Source organism: Musa acuminata, chromosome BXJ1-7 (assembly GCF_036884655.1).
Source record: "Musa acuminata AAA Group cultivar baxijiao chromosome BXJ1-7, Cavendish_Baxijiao_AAA, whole genome shotgun sequence".
Lineage (NCBI taxonomy): Eukaryota > Viridiplantae > Streptophyta > Magnoliopsida > Zingiberales > Musaceae > Musa > Musa acuminata.
The window spans coordinates 38,129,954-38,143,495 of record NC_088333.1 but is presented as its reverse complement, the minus strand read 5'-3'; the positions used below and the strand labels follow the sequence as shown (position 1 = coordinate 38,143,495).

The 13,542-nt window shown below is 37.0% G+C and overlaps 2 protein-coding genes across 7 annotated transcripts; one reads left to right on the top strand and one right to left on the bottom strand.

Annotated features, from left to right (window-relative positions):
* The first annotated feature begins 312 nt into the window (after window positions 1–312).
* Window positions 313–4,862, top strand: LOC135679243 (rhamnogalacturonan I rhamnosyltransferase 1-like). 4 transcript variants are annotated; one of them, XM_065192755.1, is made up of 8 exons: window positions 313–1,271; window positions 2,006–2,073; window positions 2,174–2,262; window positions 2,406–2,571; window positions 2,663–2,952; window positions 3,037–3,241; window positions 3,322–3,479; window positions 4,076–4,862. In XM_065192755.1, the coding sequence occupies exons 1-8, from the start codon at window positions 941–943 to the stop codon at window positions 4,317–4,319; spliced, it is 1,551 nt and encodes a 516-aa protein (XP_065048827.1). In that variant the 5' UTR covers window positions 313–940; the 3' UTR covers window positions 4,320–4,862. The 4 variants fall into 4 exon arrangements, with proteins under 4 accessions (XP_065048827.1, XP_065048829.1, XP_065048830.1 ...); XM_065192757.1 differs by having other exon boundaries at window positions 326–1,181; XM_065192758.1 differs by having other exon boundaries at window positions 971–1,181; window positions 2,016–2,073.
* Window positions 4,863–5,308: 446 nt separating this feature from the next.
* On the bottom strand, window positions 5,309–11,268 carry LOC135679242 (transcription factor BIM2-like). 3 transcript variants are annotated; one of them, XM_065192753.1, is made up of 10 exons: window positions 11,137–11,268; window positions 10,909–11,049; window positions 10,467–10,578; window positions 8,959–9,028; window positions 8,760–8,855; window positions 8,182–8,220; window positions 7,821–8,034; window positions 7,584–7,734; window positions 6,887–7,025; window positions 5,309–5,727 (listed from the first exon to the last, which is right to left on the bottom strand). In XM_065192753.1, the coding sequence occupies exons 2-10, from the start codon at window positions 11,006–11,008 to the stop codon at window positions 5,617–5,619; spliced, it is 1,032 nt and encodes a 343-aa protein (XP_065048825.1). In that variant the 5' UTR covers window positions 11,009–11,049; window positions 11,137–11,268; the 3' UTR covers window positions 5,309–5,616. The 3 variants fall into 3 exon arrangements, with proteins under 3 accessions (XP_065048825.1, XP_065048826.1, XP_065048824.1); XM_065192754.1 differs by having other exon boundaries at window positions 7,584–7,728; window positions 10,909–11,177; XM_065192752.1 differs by having other exon boundaries at window positions 10,909–11,176.
* Between the last annotated feature and the right edge of the window lie 2,274 nt (window positions 11,269–13,542).

Sequence of the window (13,542 nt, the reverse complement as noted above, 5' to 3'; positions counted from 1 at the left end):
GGTGTCGGGATCTAAATCGTCACTCAAATCGGGCCACGGGCGTCTGATTCTTCCACGCGTCACCATCGCCGCGTTTAATGCGTGGAGGGGCCCGAAAATGAGCTCGAATTGGTATCCTGCCGCCAGCTCCGTGAGGGCTAAGAATCTACCGTTGTCTTTACCATTTTCTAATTGGTCAAAATGTGGGTCCCAGCGGGACCCGTTATAGCTGGAGGCGAGTGAGTCCGCAACCAGGTCGAGGAATGTATGCTTGTATAACAACCCAACCACGGTTAAGGGTAATAGAGAGAGACGCGTACGGCTACGAGGCCGCATCAAACGTATAATAACACCACGACACCGTCGCCGCCTACGCCCATTCTTCTTCCAAAGGCGACAACTTCCCGTCTGCTGGATCGCAATGCAGGGGGACGGCAGACGCCAATTCCCCTCATCTGCCTCCCTCTCACGATCCACGGACGCTTAGCATCGGTTATCGCCTCCTGAGTCCCTCCAAATCCGGCCTGTGGCCTCCATTTAGCCCCCGTCAATACTATGTCTCTTGGCCTTTCTTTGGCGACTCGCTGTGGCTTTTTGCGGAAGGAGGTGGTTTTGGTGGTCTTGGTCGATCGTTCGCTGCATCAGACTGCAGTAGGTGGTGGCTTGAAGTAGGAAACGATCGCATTCTTGACGGTTCTTTCCGGGATTTCTTTTAGGTTGGAAAGATAGTTGGATCCAAAATTTTGGCTTTCGTTGGAAATTTTGGATTCTTGGGAAGACGTATCAAGCGCTTCCGGGTTTCAATTTCTCTTTCCAAGCTGCATGGAGTGCTAAAGCAGAGATTGCTTGGTTAGTTGTTGATTTTGAAGGAAAAGAATGGGGAAAAAAAAAGACTTTTTTAGGCTTTAGATGAGGCTTCGATGATTAGAACGGGAGGGGATCTTTTCAAGAGTTGCTGTGTATGGGGCGGGGTGCATTTTGGACTCATAGAAAATGTCGGTTGGAGTGGACGATGGGATCTGAGTGCAGAGGACAGAGGCACCACGGTCTGAAGCTCGGCGGCGAAGCGAAGGCGGAGAAGCTGAAGGGCAGATCCAAGTTGAAGCTTTGGATGGTCAGGACGACGACTACGGTGCTGCTATGGACGTGCTTCCTCCAGCTCATGGCGCTGGGGGAGACATGGGGGCCGAGGGTATTGAAAGGTTGGTCATCTTGCGTTACCTTCTCGGATTCACCGCTGTCCGTCAAACAAGTTACTCCAAGCGTTGAGAATATCGTTCTTCCACCGAAAAGTGAGTTCTTTGTGCCCTCCATCAGATCAACAAAGAAAATTTTCAGTTCCAATTATTCTTCAGTATCTTGTTCTGCTTCTACATAAATAAAACCTGTTTAGTGCCTATAAGGTTAAAATTTCTAATGATTTTGATCGCTTTGTGATTTGATTTAGTGTCTGACAGATTACTGGGTTTGGTGATGAGATCTGTTGTTCTTGAATTTTGGCGTCGTTGTCAGTAAATTGAGACTTAGCTTTATTTAGGTTCCCAGTTCTTTGCTAATTTTCAATGGTTGAAATGTTTCTTTCTTCATGTATATGGCAATTAACGCAACTGAGGTGATATCCTGATGTCTGTTTGTCATTTTCTTTAAATGTGCTTAATAATAGTAATTCGCTAATAGCAGGTGAACAGTCAATTTTGGGTTAAGGAGGGCGATATATTCCTTTGATTAATTTGCTACTATCTATGTTCAAGCCCAAGGCCTTGTTGGTGGCATAATCTTTCTTTTGAACCATTACTAGTGATGACATCTTTGTCATCAGTATATCATGATGACATGCCCAAATAATGTTCACTATTGAGGCAGTTAAAATATTTTGCTTTTGCAAAGGTAATTTACTTGTTACGTCTGACAAATACATGGTGAAGCATTATCGTTGGATTTGAATCATGTTGCTATATAATTGTTTGCTCATCTGGGATGATATGATTGTTTCCTCATGTGGATTTTATGGTGCATTTACCTCTAGGAATCTACAGAAATAATGGGTATGTAATGGTTTCATGCAATGGTGGGCTTAACCAAATGCGAGCAGCAGTAAGTACCCAATATTTTTTTTCTTTTTATCTTGAGCAATTTAGCCTTTTGTTTTTTCTTTTGCTTTTCAATGGAACTGATGGCTCAACATTTTCTTCAGATCTGTGACATGGTTGCTATTGCAAAGTATTTGAATGCGACACTCATAGTACCGGAGCTGGATAAAACATCATTTTGGGCTGATCCCAGGTGTGTATGTAACCCTCCTAATCAAATATCTTATTGGGATGGTTTTTCTCATGACTTGATGAGCTACACACATCTTGACCTTTTTTTATCCGGACTCTCCATACTACTTCCTAGAACTAAAATAACAATCATTGATGTGGCAGTGAGTTCCAAGATATATTTGATGTTGATCATTTTATCACCTCATTGAGGGATGAGGTACGGATATTAAAAGAATTACCACCTAGACTAAAATGGAGGATTAAACCGGGAATAGCCTACTCTATGCCACCTGTTAGCTGGTCTAATATATCGTATTATCAAAATCAGGTTAGTATGTCATTTTAAGCTTGATTGAAAGAAATCTATCTAATAGCAATGCTATTACAAGTGTACTGAGTCATGATTATCTGGCAACCAGATTCTTCCTTTGATAAAGAAGCACAAGGTTGTGCACTTCAACAGGACAGATGCAAGGCTTGCCAATAATGGCCTGCCTTCAGAGATCCAGAAGTTGCGTTGCCGGGTGAACTATGCTGCTCTCAGATTTACCTCTCAGATCGAAGAGTTGGGTAGGCGGGTAATTAGAATTCTGCGACAGAATGGTCTTTTTTTGGTTCTCCATTTACGATATGAAATGGACATGCTGGCATTCTCTGGATGTACCCATGGTTGCACTATTGAAGAGGTAGAAGAGCTGACAAGAATGAGGTATATAATTTCTTCATTGGTGGTCTTCCATAGTCTTTTGTTTAAGTTTCTTCAAGTGACTTCCTAGACGTTTATCCATTTCAGATATGCATATCCTTGGTGGAAAGAGAAAGTTATTAACTCTGAAGTGAAAAGGAAAGATGGTCTCTGTCCTCTAACTCCAGAAGAGATTGCTCTGATCTTGAAGGCACTGGACATTGATCACAATATCCAAGTATATATTGCTGCAGGAGAAATATATGGTGGTGACAGGAGAATGTCTGCCCTTTCCGATGCTTATCCAAATGTGGTGGGTGTCTGTAGAAGTTGACCGTCAGTTGTTTGTTTTTTATTTCATTTTGCCTAATTAATTTTAATCCTATCGAACAGGTAAGGAAGGAATTGTTACTGGGACCCTCAGGCCTTAGATATTTCCAGAACCACTCATCACAGATGGCAGCATTGGATTACATGGTTTCTCTAGAGAGTGATATCTTTGTGCCTACATATGATGGCAACATGGCTAAAGTTGTTGAAGGCCATCGCAGGTACTGCTCTTCCTGTAGCATCACTGACATCTATTAGACAATCATGGACCTTAGTTTCAATTTGAACTTGGTTATTATGGTGAACGAAATTGACTCTTCTTCATTTAATTGGTGTTTGCTATGGACAACTATATGTTTAATTGTTTCCATAAGACCACTGGACTTCTATTACTTCGATGCATCAAAGTTTCCATGTTATGCTGGCAAGTGGCTCCTTTGTGCTAATGTTAACATACCCGAAGTCCTGTGAAAAAATTCGAGATGAATATGCTTATTTTGGTCACTGTTAATGTTTATGCATGATGCTAAGTGAGAAATAATTAAAATTACATTAATTATTAACAAATGATTTGAAATTTTGTGGTGTATGTTTTAGAGAAGATATCATTTAGCTGATCTCAGCTACTTGAGTATTTATTAAATACACATCTGTTTGGGTTTTCCTTGAAAATAGTGGATTAGATCCACCCATTACTGTGCACAAAAGGTCTTGGCACAAAGCTAGACAAAGTTATTTTTCTTTGCTATTATCAATTAATTTTTTCTGTTCGGCTTTCTCTAAGAGGATATTTCTGTTTTTTTTGTCTAATTTGCAGATATTTGGGTTTCAAGAAAACTATCATACTGGATCGGAAGCTTTTAGTTGAGCTGATCGATCAGTATAGTAATGGTACAATAGGGTGGGATGACTTCTCTTCATCAGTGAAGGCAGCTCATGCTAATCGCATGGGAAGGCCTACCAGGAGAGCAGTGATTCCTGATAGACCAAAGGAAGAGGATTATTTCTATGCCAATCCCCAAGAGTGCCTTCAACAGCCTGATGAGCCATGGACATCATGAGTTCTTTATCATGGTATTGATCTCTTTAGAACACATTTGTTCAAAGAAAACCATCATAGCGATCCTTCATGAAGGTGGCCCTTGTTGGACCAAGATCTAAAAGATGGAGGTTTTGCTTAGAAAAGGTAAACGCATAGCAAAGAGGTTATTAGCACATTGGAGGAGTGTTTTTCATGCAGCTGCTGGATATACATATTTATAGCATATCTTTCATTCTTCTAAATAAGATTGATTCCTGTGTAGAGAGGTGAGTGACTGTGAGAAAGTGAGGAGTGAGATCCAACTTTCAGGTTATCTCAGCTGCATGTACAGGAGATAGAACAGAGAGGATTGTTCTTTTTATGGATTGAAGATGTTGCTGAAAGATAATTCCTTCTCTTGAGGCATTGATCACTGATGGAGGTATATGGGTAATGGGAATCCTTTTAGTTTATTGATCTAATAATGGTTTTCTTAATCATTGTTGCACAGTGATGTAAAAGTTAAGCCTTTGGTGTCCAATAGGTGTTTGATATTGATTAATATTGTGCAATTAAGCTATCATGATGCTTTTCTCATAAACTCATGCATGTTCATGTGGGCACAGCTGCAGGTAGACATACAAATTGAACTGTCTTTTAGCACAAACACTATACAAAATAACACCTTTCCAATAGTATGGAAGAAAGAAAAAGTAAAGGGGCCATACAAAGTAACACCTTTATTTTGGTGGCTTGGGGTATGGAGGTACTAAGAAACTCTAATGTTGTAGATCTAATAAATAATAATATGATTCTTAGTCAATGTTGCATCTTAGAGTGACCTAAACATGGAAGTGCCAGAAGAAGTTAAAGCATAAGGTGGCAATGATCAAGAAAAGCTTGTCCTAGTAATAAGGTTTAGAAAGTACTAATCTCCAACAAGAACATTCTTAGTACACTGATCCATTAGACACACATTGTTCATTTAACTACATTAGCTCAATTTCCATTTAAATGCAGAACCAAATATAGTACAACCCTCAAAAGGATAGATATCTAATCACGTCCACAAGAATATACTGCCAATGGGACAATCATCTTGATGAGCTTACAACAGCATTCCTATGAGAAAATAGACAAAACTCCACAAACATATGGAAGCCTGTAAAAGAAAAGCAGCTTCACATATTGCAATGTAGGCCTATTGGCAGATGGCGACGGAAATTAAATTATACCAACAGTTCTCAAATTCGCTAAAACTAGAAGACTGATCAGAATAAACACATTTAACAAAGGTTCAGCAATGCTGGTGACACATTAAGCTGAGGAAGGAAGAACTAGCAGTTATCAGCCTTGTGTCTCTTAGCTGCTTGTGAAGACTCCTGATTGGTGATCCCCATCATCAAGCGACCAACTGCTTGATTAGTTGATGCCGGATCATCAGGATCCTATGACCATTAAGGAGATAATTAGAACAAGAGTAGATCATGTTTGAAAAGGGTGATATAACCCAAAATTAACCTGACGGCTCCAAGAACTGCAACTGACATTATTTTAGATGTTTGCATGTGCAAGCCGCACACGAGATCAATAAACATATGCCCAGTACATGCAGGAGATGGATTAGAATACCCAGTATCTCATGAACACAAAACAAAGTTCTCATATGGCAAAGCTGATAACTAAAGACAAGGGAACTGAAAACATTAAAAACAAATATTTTTATATAAAGCTCATGGCCAAAATTAACAAACAACTCATAGTGGTTATGATTTAAATACATTAATACAACAACAGCATGATTAGTTACATAACACAATTATACAAGTCCACATTCTTGAATCTAGTCTCGGACCTATTTAGACAAATTTGCCAAGAAAAAGAGCAGGGTTAACATAATCCAAGGGCAAGACTTAAAAATTGATGAACTAGAAAACAACAGTTATAAGAATTATTCCTGCAAGCCACAAGTACAATGCAACAGTTTTGAGTTTCATCATGAACCTTGTGATTGCAAGAAAAAACAGCAAACTATGAGGGTCATAGGGCAATAGAGAAATGCCTCCAATTAAGTGGTTTACATGAAGCAGGACTAAGTTGATAGTCTTGACCCATGGAGAAGCAATACATGCATAATTAAGAAAGGTTGACTTTGCACCCTGAAAATAATTTTGACCATTAAAGTAACATTAGAAGCTGTGGCCGAGACATTCTTCAAACATTGTTCTGAGAGTTTGGTCATTTTTGGTCATTTTTCAACCTTTGGCTAGTTCCAATCCAAACTGATTAGTTTCATAAAGTTTCATCTGTTTCATTATTTTAGGCAGTTTTAGCCAAAAATAATTAAATTAAGCTTAGAATAATCTTTGGGTTTGTCACCAATATATTATATGACAGATCCTAGAGACGAAACAATTAACTGACTACATATAAGATATATAAGAAGCTAATCTAGAAACAAATATTTTGCACCCGATATTAGACAAACTAATAAAATTAAGGATTGGAGCAGCATCACATACTGTCGTTTCAAGAAAAGCTGAAGATCATTCATTATATGTAGCTCAAAGACACATGTGCTGTTATTTACAATAGAATAGCCTATACCTTGTAGTTGGACAATGCAGTGGTGGCAGTAGATCTCCTGTTAGTTGCTCGCTTACCAAGATTAATTTGCACAGAGATGTTGGCTTGAGACAGATCTACACCAGAACTTTGTAATGTCTGAGTTAGCGACGTCAAAAGCCTGTTTGGTACCAAGCACTTCAAAGTTATTAAACTCATAAACAAAATATGTAGAAAATATCAAGTTGCAGGTTCTAATGCAGTTCAGCAAAAGAATATTTCCTATATGTGACATGCAACATAACATCAAATCTGCAAACATCAAGAGATCTTTGATATGAGAAAAAAAATCAAACAAAAAGAAACAGGAAATCAGGTGATAATAATAATGACATATGAATGATCATATATATTCACATATCTCTCTCAAGATATCTAAGTACAAGAAAAGAAAGACTTAAGCTTGAGCAAGTTGGTTAAAATATCCAATTATAACTCAAGCAGCAAACAGAAAAGTCTATTGAAAGAAATGAAGCAAACAGAAAAGTCCATTGAAAGAAATGAAATAGGTGAAGGAGTACGAAAACTGCAACCAAAAAGTGATAAAAGAAATGCACACAGATGAAATGAGCAAACACAAGCATCCTTCCAGAAAAGTAATTTGTAAATGGATGTATAATTCAAGCTGAAATCTAGAAGCAGCATAAAAATAGTTATCAACGAATAGTTTGGCACATACCCTTGGGAGTAGCTGGCAGATGCATTAATTGTGCCCTCATCAATTATCAACTCTTCTTGCTCATTCAACATCTCACTGCTCACAGCACAATCAGCAGGGCTGGATGATCCTAACCAATGCGGCTGAGCCTGAGAGGGCATGTTATCTGCAACTGAAATCAATCTCTGATTTGCACCACTATTTACCCTCACAAAAGCAAATTATATTGGCCAATAAAAGGAGTTGTAGTTCACTTACTAGCAAAACCTGTAGCAGTTTCCATTATCTTGTAGGGGACACCAGTAGTCATGTCCAATTGTGTTGGATTCGGAGCATTTGAAAGCATAACAGGTGCAGCAGGGATATCATTTTCATCAAACTGTCCAGCGAAAACAGATGCAGGAGGAGCAGAACCATTTCTAATGACTTGAGAAGGGTCAGATAGACCATCTACAGGGGTTTGGTTGTTGTTCTGTTGAAAGGAAAAAAAAGGGATTATGGGTGGGAAGAATAGCAAAAAATCATTGCACCAGTAAAGCATATCACCATGACAGCTCTATAACAGCAAAGAGGCATAAAAATTGTCAATTGATAGTCATATTGCCTAAATGACAGACACCTGTGCATTCTTCCAGAATGATCTGTAATAGACTTTTACCTGCCATAAAACAAAAAAAACAAAGCAAAATATTAGAAAAGTGCTTTTATTTGCATAAGTAATTAAGATTTCAAAATAAATTTGGAACCATCTTTTTAAAAAAATAATTCAAGATTGATTTGGGCCCAGATAAAAATTAAATTATGCTGCAAGAAAATTTGTCAAAAAGATACAACAGACTCAAGGCAGATTCCAAAGAGCATAATATTATCAACAGTAGAGAAATGTTCTATATGAAAAAAATATTTTTAGTACTTTTTTATGTTACAAAGAATATCATTTAAATCATAATAGTTTGTTACCAGAGCTTGCATCATTTATAGAAGAATTTATTTTATACAAAAAAAGATGAATAAGCAGAGACCTACAACATAGCTAAAAGAATTAGATGCAAGATTTTAAATACTGTTGCTATACAAAGAACCTAGAGACATAATTCCCTAGACGGACAATTTCACCACAGATTGCATGTTTTAAGCAAATTTGCATGCATAGCCATAGTCATGCACATACATAGAGGAAGCATAACAAACAATTACCCAAGGCATCAATTTGGCATTATCCTGATTCCATCCTGGGTAAGATGACTCATATTTTTGAACCTTCTCTTGTAAAAACTGGATGTATTCAATCACCTGAAAAGTATAATAAACAATAAGCAAAACTGTTAATGTCAAAGAATATAATGTAGAAGAGGAAAGATATTCCATAGTTATGCACTATTGGCATGATATATACCTCCAGAAGAAATGATGCTTTATCTCTCTTCTGATCGCTATGAGGTATGAGTTCCCTAAGTATCTGAAATCTGCAAGTACATAAGACAGTTAACATTCAGCTTATTAAACTACAGAAAACAAGTGCACCACATCACTTGTTGCCATAAACTAAACAGGAAAGTACAATATTCATGTATTGTTACCAACAATAGGTTAGCAACACCATATATAGTGTCACTTGTTGCCATAAACTAAACAGGCAAGTACAATATTCATGTATTGTTACAAACAATAAGTAAGCAACACCATATATAGCGATAAATAAAAAGATTTATGTAAAGGAAAATAGAGAAGGTTGAAAAGAAAAGATGAATTTCAGTTGAGACTTGAGAGTCAACTAATATTATCTCCTAAATTGATAGAGTATGACCATCCAATCAGTGCTTTTCCCGATTCAAGGTAAGACAACATTGTAAACTATCAATTAGAGAAATAAGCAACTTAAACAAACCAGTTAATTGCATAGAAGAGAAATTAATGTCCATGCATGGCCTTTAAGCCTTACAAAGATTTCAGAGAAAACAACCAGAGAGAAAGATGATAAAACAAAAAATCTATTGTGAACTGGTCCTATTTGGCTGACAGACGGACCTACCTCACTCCAAGCACATAACCAATCAGGGGAGTTTATATAAGAAGCCCAAGACCAATAAACTGAGAGGTTGGCCATCCACCTAGGACCTTGGTCAACCAAAATTAAGGACCTTCTAGGCTTACACAGATTGCTGCCTACTCATTCAATGTGTCACCTTCACCCTATGGTCTCTTATATATCTCAGTGAATGTCAGGATTATAGGTGGTTAGTATCACCTACAGGAAAAACTTGTCCTCCATCAGAAAAGCAGGGGGTCTTGCCTGCTACCAAACAATTATCATCGGTTGCAAAAGTGAGGCCCCTCCAGCCAACCAAGGTATACCGCTCGACACTATGTTCCTTCCTTCGCTCATCAGAGTTACCTTGGCTCATGATCTGGTGCCTCTTTGCCTTTGAGCTCCACACCTCAAGAAGTCCTTCTAGCCAATAGTCCAACTGGCTCCCATGTGGCTTCCCTCTCAGCAGACCACGCTCCATCTCCTAGATCTAAGCAAATCTTTCCAGATCATGACATCAAAGTGAAAGCATAAGCATATACATTTTTTTTCTTGATTAGGGTTTAATTAATTTTGAGAGGGACCAACTATGACCAAGCAAAACTAAGAACATGTAGAAGGTCACATCCAAAAGATCTAAAGTACATAGTGATTGTTATTTTCATGCTATAGCCAATTGATTAAACAAGTGGCAAATTGCAGAGTCTCATCGGTTCCTAAATTAATCGCCAAGGAGAACCAGGATACACAACTACTTCAAACTCCCAAAAAAAAACAGTTTAAAGAAAATGCCAGAATAAGTTTAGGGCAGAAACAAGCAACATATAGAGCAGAATTTGGAGATTTTTGCATATATTACCATAATGGTCACTTGCCTGTCATTGATTTTATTTCTTCTCCGCTGCTCCATGGCAGAATGCTTAGACCTCGGGGTAGTTGGCAGGTCATCGGTGCCACTTCCTTTCCCATCTGCTTTGATGGTCAAATCTGCTATCCATCAAGAAGAAAAGCATAAGAATTCAGAAGATATCAGTTAATGTCCAAACGAAATCATTATAACGCCTGCAAAATTTCATCTTTGCATGGGTCTATATCACTACCACTAAAAACCATAATAAAATGAAAATTGGGAAAAATGAAAACGAAAGCATTTCCCTTTCGTTACAATTCAAGTTGCAATTTGCAGTTTGCAGTCAGACAATCCACATTATGCATCGGCGGTGGTTACCGACGCCGAACACGGAATAGTGGAGCGCATCTGAAAGGGAAAGGCGAATAAAAAAGAGAGAGAACAGAAACAGCTACAAAAGGAACCACCTTTATGGGAGAAGAAGAAGCCTTCTCTTTTCGCAAACTCCTGATCGTCGTCATCCTCGTCGTCGAACCCCCTGCCGGATCTCGACGCGGCGGCCTCCATGGATCGCTTCTCATCCGGCGCCGAGCGGCACCTTTCCAAGACTAAAACCACTCCCACGGCTCTCAGGCGCTCCCCTGTAAGAGAAGAAACTGCGGAGGGAGTAGAACAAAGAGAAGAAGAAGATAAACCTGGGGGTGGCAGCGGCGGAGTGTGATTGGAAACTGCCGCGGCGGCAGGCACGGACGGCGAGGGGGGCGGCCGCTGCCCTCGGAAGCAAAAGAACGTATTGTTTAACCAAGTAGCCTATTCTTTAAGGAAAATTCCACCCCTACCCTCCCATCATCTCAATAATAATAATAATAATAATAATATAATATTCACAACACCATTATTATTCACAATCTTTTAAAAAATTAATAAATAATATTTTATTATCGACAGCTTCGATCTTCAAATCATTTCATTTCATCATCTATTTATTTTATTATTTTATTTATCTCCGATTATTAAGAGATAAAGGATAAGAATATATGTATAAATGATAAATAAAGCGTAAGAAGATTTTATTAAAATTGAGTTATAAATTAAAGATATATATATAAAGGGGTAACCTAGGAATATTAAAAAAATATTATTATAGGGTTGTAAATAACAAATGTAAATAGTAATCTCCTAAAAATATAAAAAAATATTGGGATGAATTTTCAAAAAGAATAGATTTTTCTAGAAAAGTATCCCTTTAACATCATTCTTTTCTATCTAATTTTGAAAATATCCCCCATTTTATCTTTTTTTACTTCTTTTAAAATCAATCCATTGAGTGGATCAATGAATTTATAGTGTTTTTATATTATGCTAAAATATTTTCAGTAATACTAAAAATATTATAATATAGAATAAAAAGTTGTATTATAGTTTTTTTAAGTATGATTAAGATAAAAAAAACAAAGTGTTATAATATTTTTTTATAATGTTATAGTTTTCCTAATATTACTAAGAATACTATAACATAATATAAAAACACTAAAAGCATAATATTTTCATAAATTTTATAAAAACTATTATATTATAATATTTTTATAAGTTTTTTTTTCAAGAATTTATCCAAAATATTATATAATTTGTTTAATTATATTAGAGATTAAAACATATTTAATCAAAGGACTCCAACTATGAGAAGCAGCTAATTGTCTTAGATATTACAAAAAATATTTAATCAAATAACCACCCCTAATCTGAGAATCATTAATGCGAGTGAAACCAGAAAGAAAGGCCATAAAATTAATATGGGTAAAGAAAGTCAAAATAAATAATTTATTTTTAGTCCTTCAACGGATTCTTGATCTCTTTCACGCCCAGAAGAAATAAAACATGGAAAATAAATTCATTAACTTATTCTTTTTTTTTATCGAGTCATAAAAAAATTCAATAAAATGAAGATTAATGGCAACGATGTGGTTGACTTAATGCAATTTTAATTCAAGAAACTTTTTAAATTTTCAGAAAATAATAATTTCCAATCCCTCTTGTTTATTAATGAGAAAGAAGCATCCTATTATTTATTTATATATATTCTTTATATATATATATATATATATATATATATATATATATATATATATATATATATATATATATATATATATATATACTTTTAATTTGTGATGAGTCATTGCAGTCTTGCAAATATTTAGAAAACAAGGAAATTGTCGATCTAAAAGTACATAATGCGGTAATCTTCTATACTTTTGTGAGATACATATACATTTTGATGGATTATGAACAATAAGTTTTATAACTCAATCACATCACCTAAAAATGCTGAGAAATACAAGCTACAGTCGCATGAAAGATACACAAAACTAGCCTAAGTTGACTTTGTGAGAGAAATGCTTAGCAGCGGCGACCATCGCTGCATCTGGCCCGGCAGGCGGGGCAGTCGATCCCTGCTTCACTCCATGATCGTGGTCGGTCAGGAAGAAGCGTCGGAACCACGACCACAGTAGCTTACTGCCCATTCTGCTGCTCCCCATCACTTGCTTCGGGTTTAGGCAAGCACAAGAAGAACAACTTGGAGACAAATGGAGGCTCTACACAGGGAAGAATGCGTCGTAGGTGGAGAGTTGATGGCTTTCTATCGTAGTTCGAATGCTAACGATCAACATATATTTATAGGGAGAGGAATGGTTTATGTTGCTTGGTGATCAAGTTTTTTACGCTGCTTCTTTCTGAGAAGGAACTTGGAATCGAGTTCAAGGAATCTGTAAAGCCTTTGGACTGCTTGACCAAGGTTGATGCCGTCAAATAACATATTGCTTTCTTGGAAGCTGCTGCATAAACTTGACCCAGCTATGGTGGAGGAGATTCCTGGGGAATAGAAAGGTCTTCTCCAAAATATTAATTAGAAATATAATTATTTACGGGTATCGTTTGTAATGATAAGTGAGATAGAGGAGATGCCATAGATATTAGTGGAGGAAGCCATTAAGCCACTAACTTGCACATCATCTTAAAGACGCTATAATTTAGTTATATATACATGCGAAACAAGTATTTTTAATGGAAGAACTGAATTTGCTTTATTATTATTATTA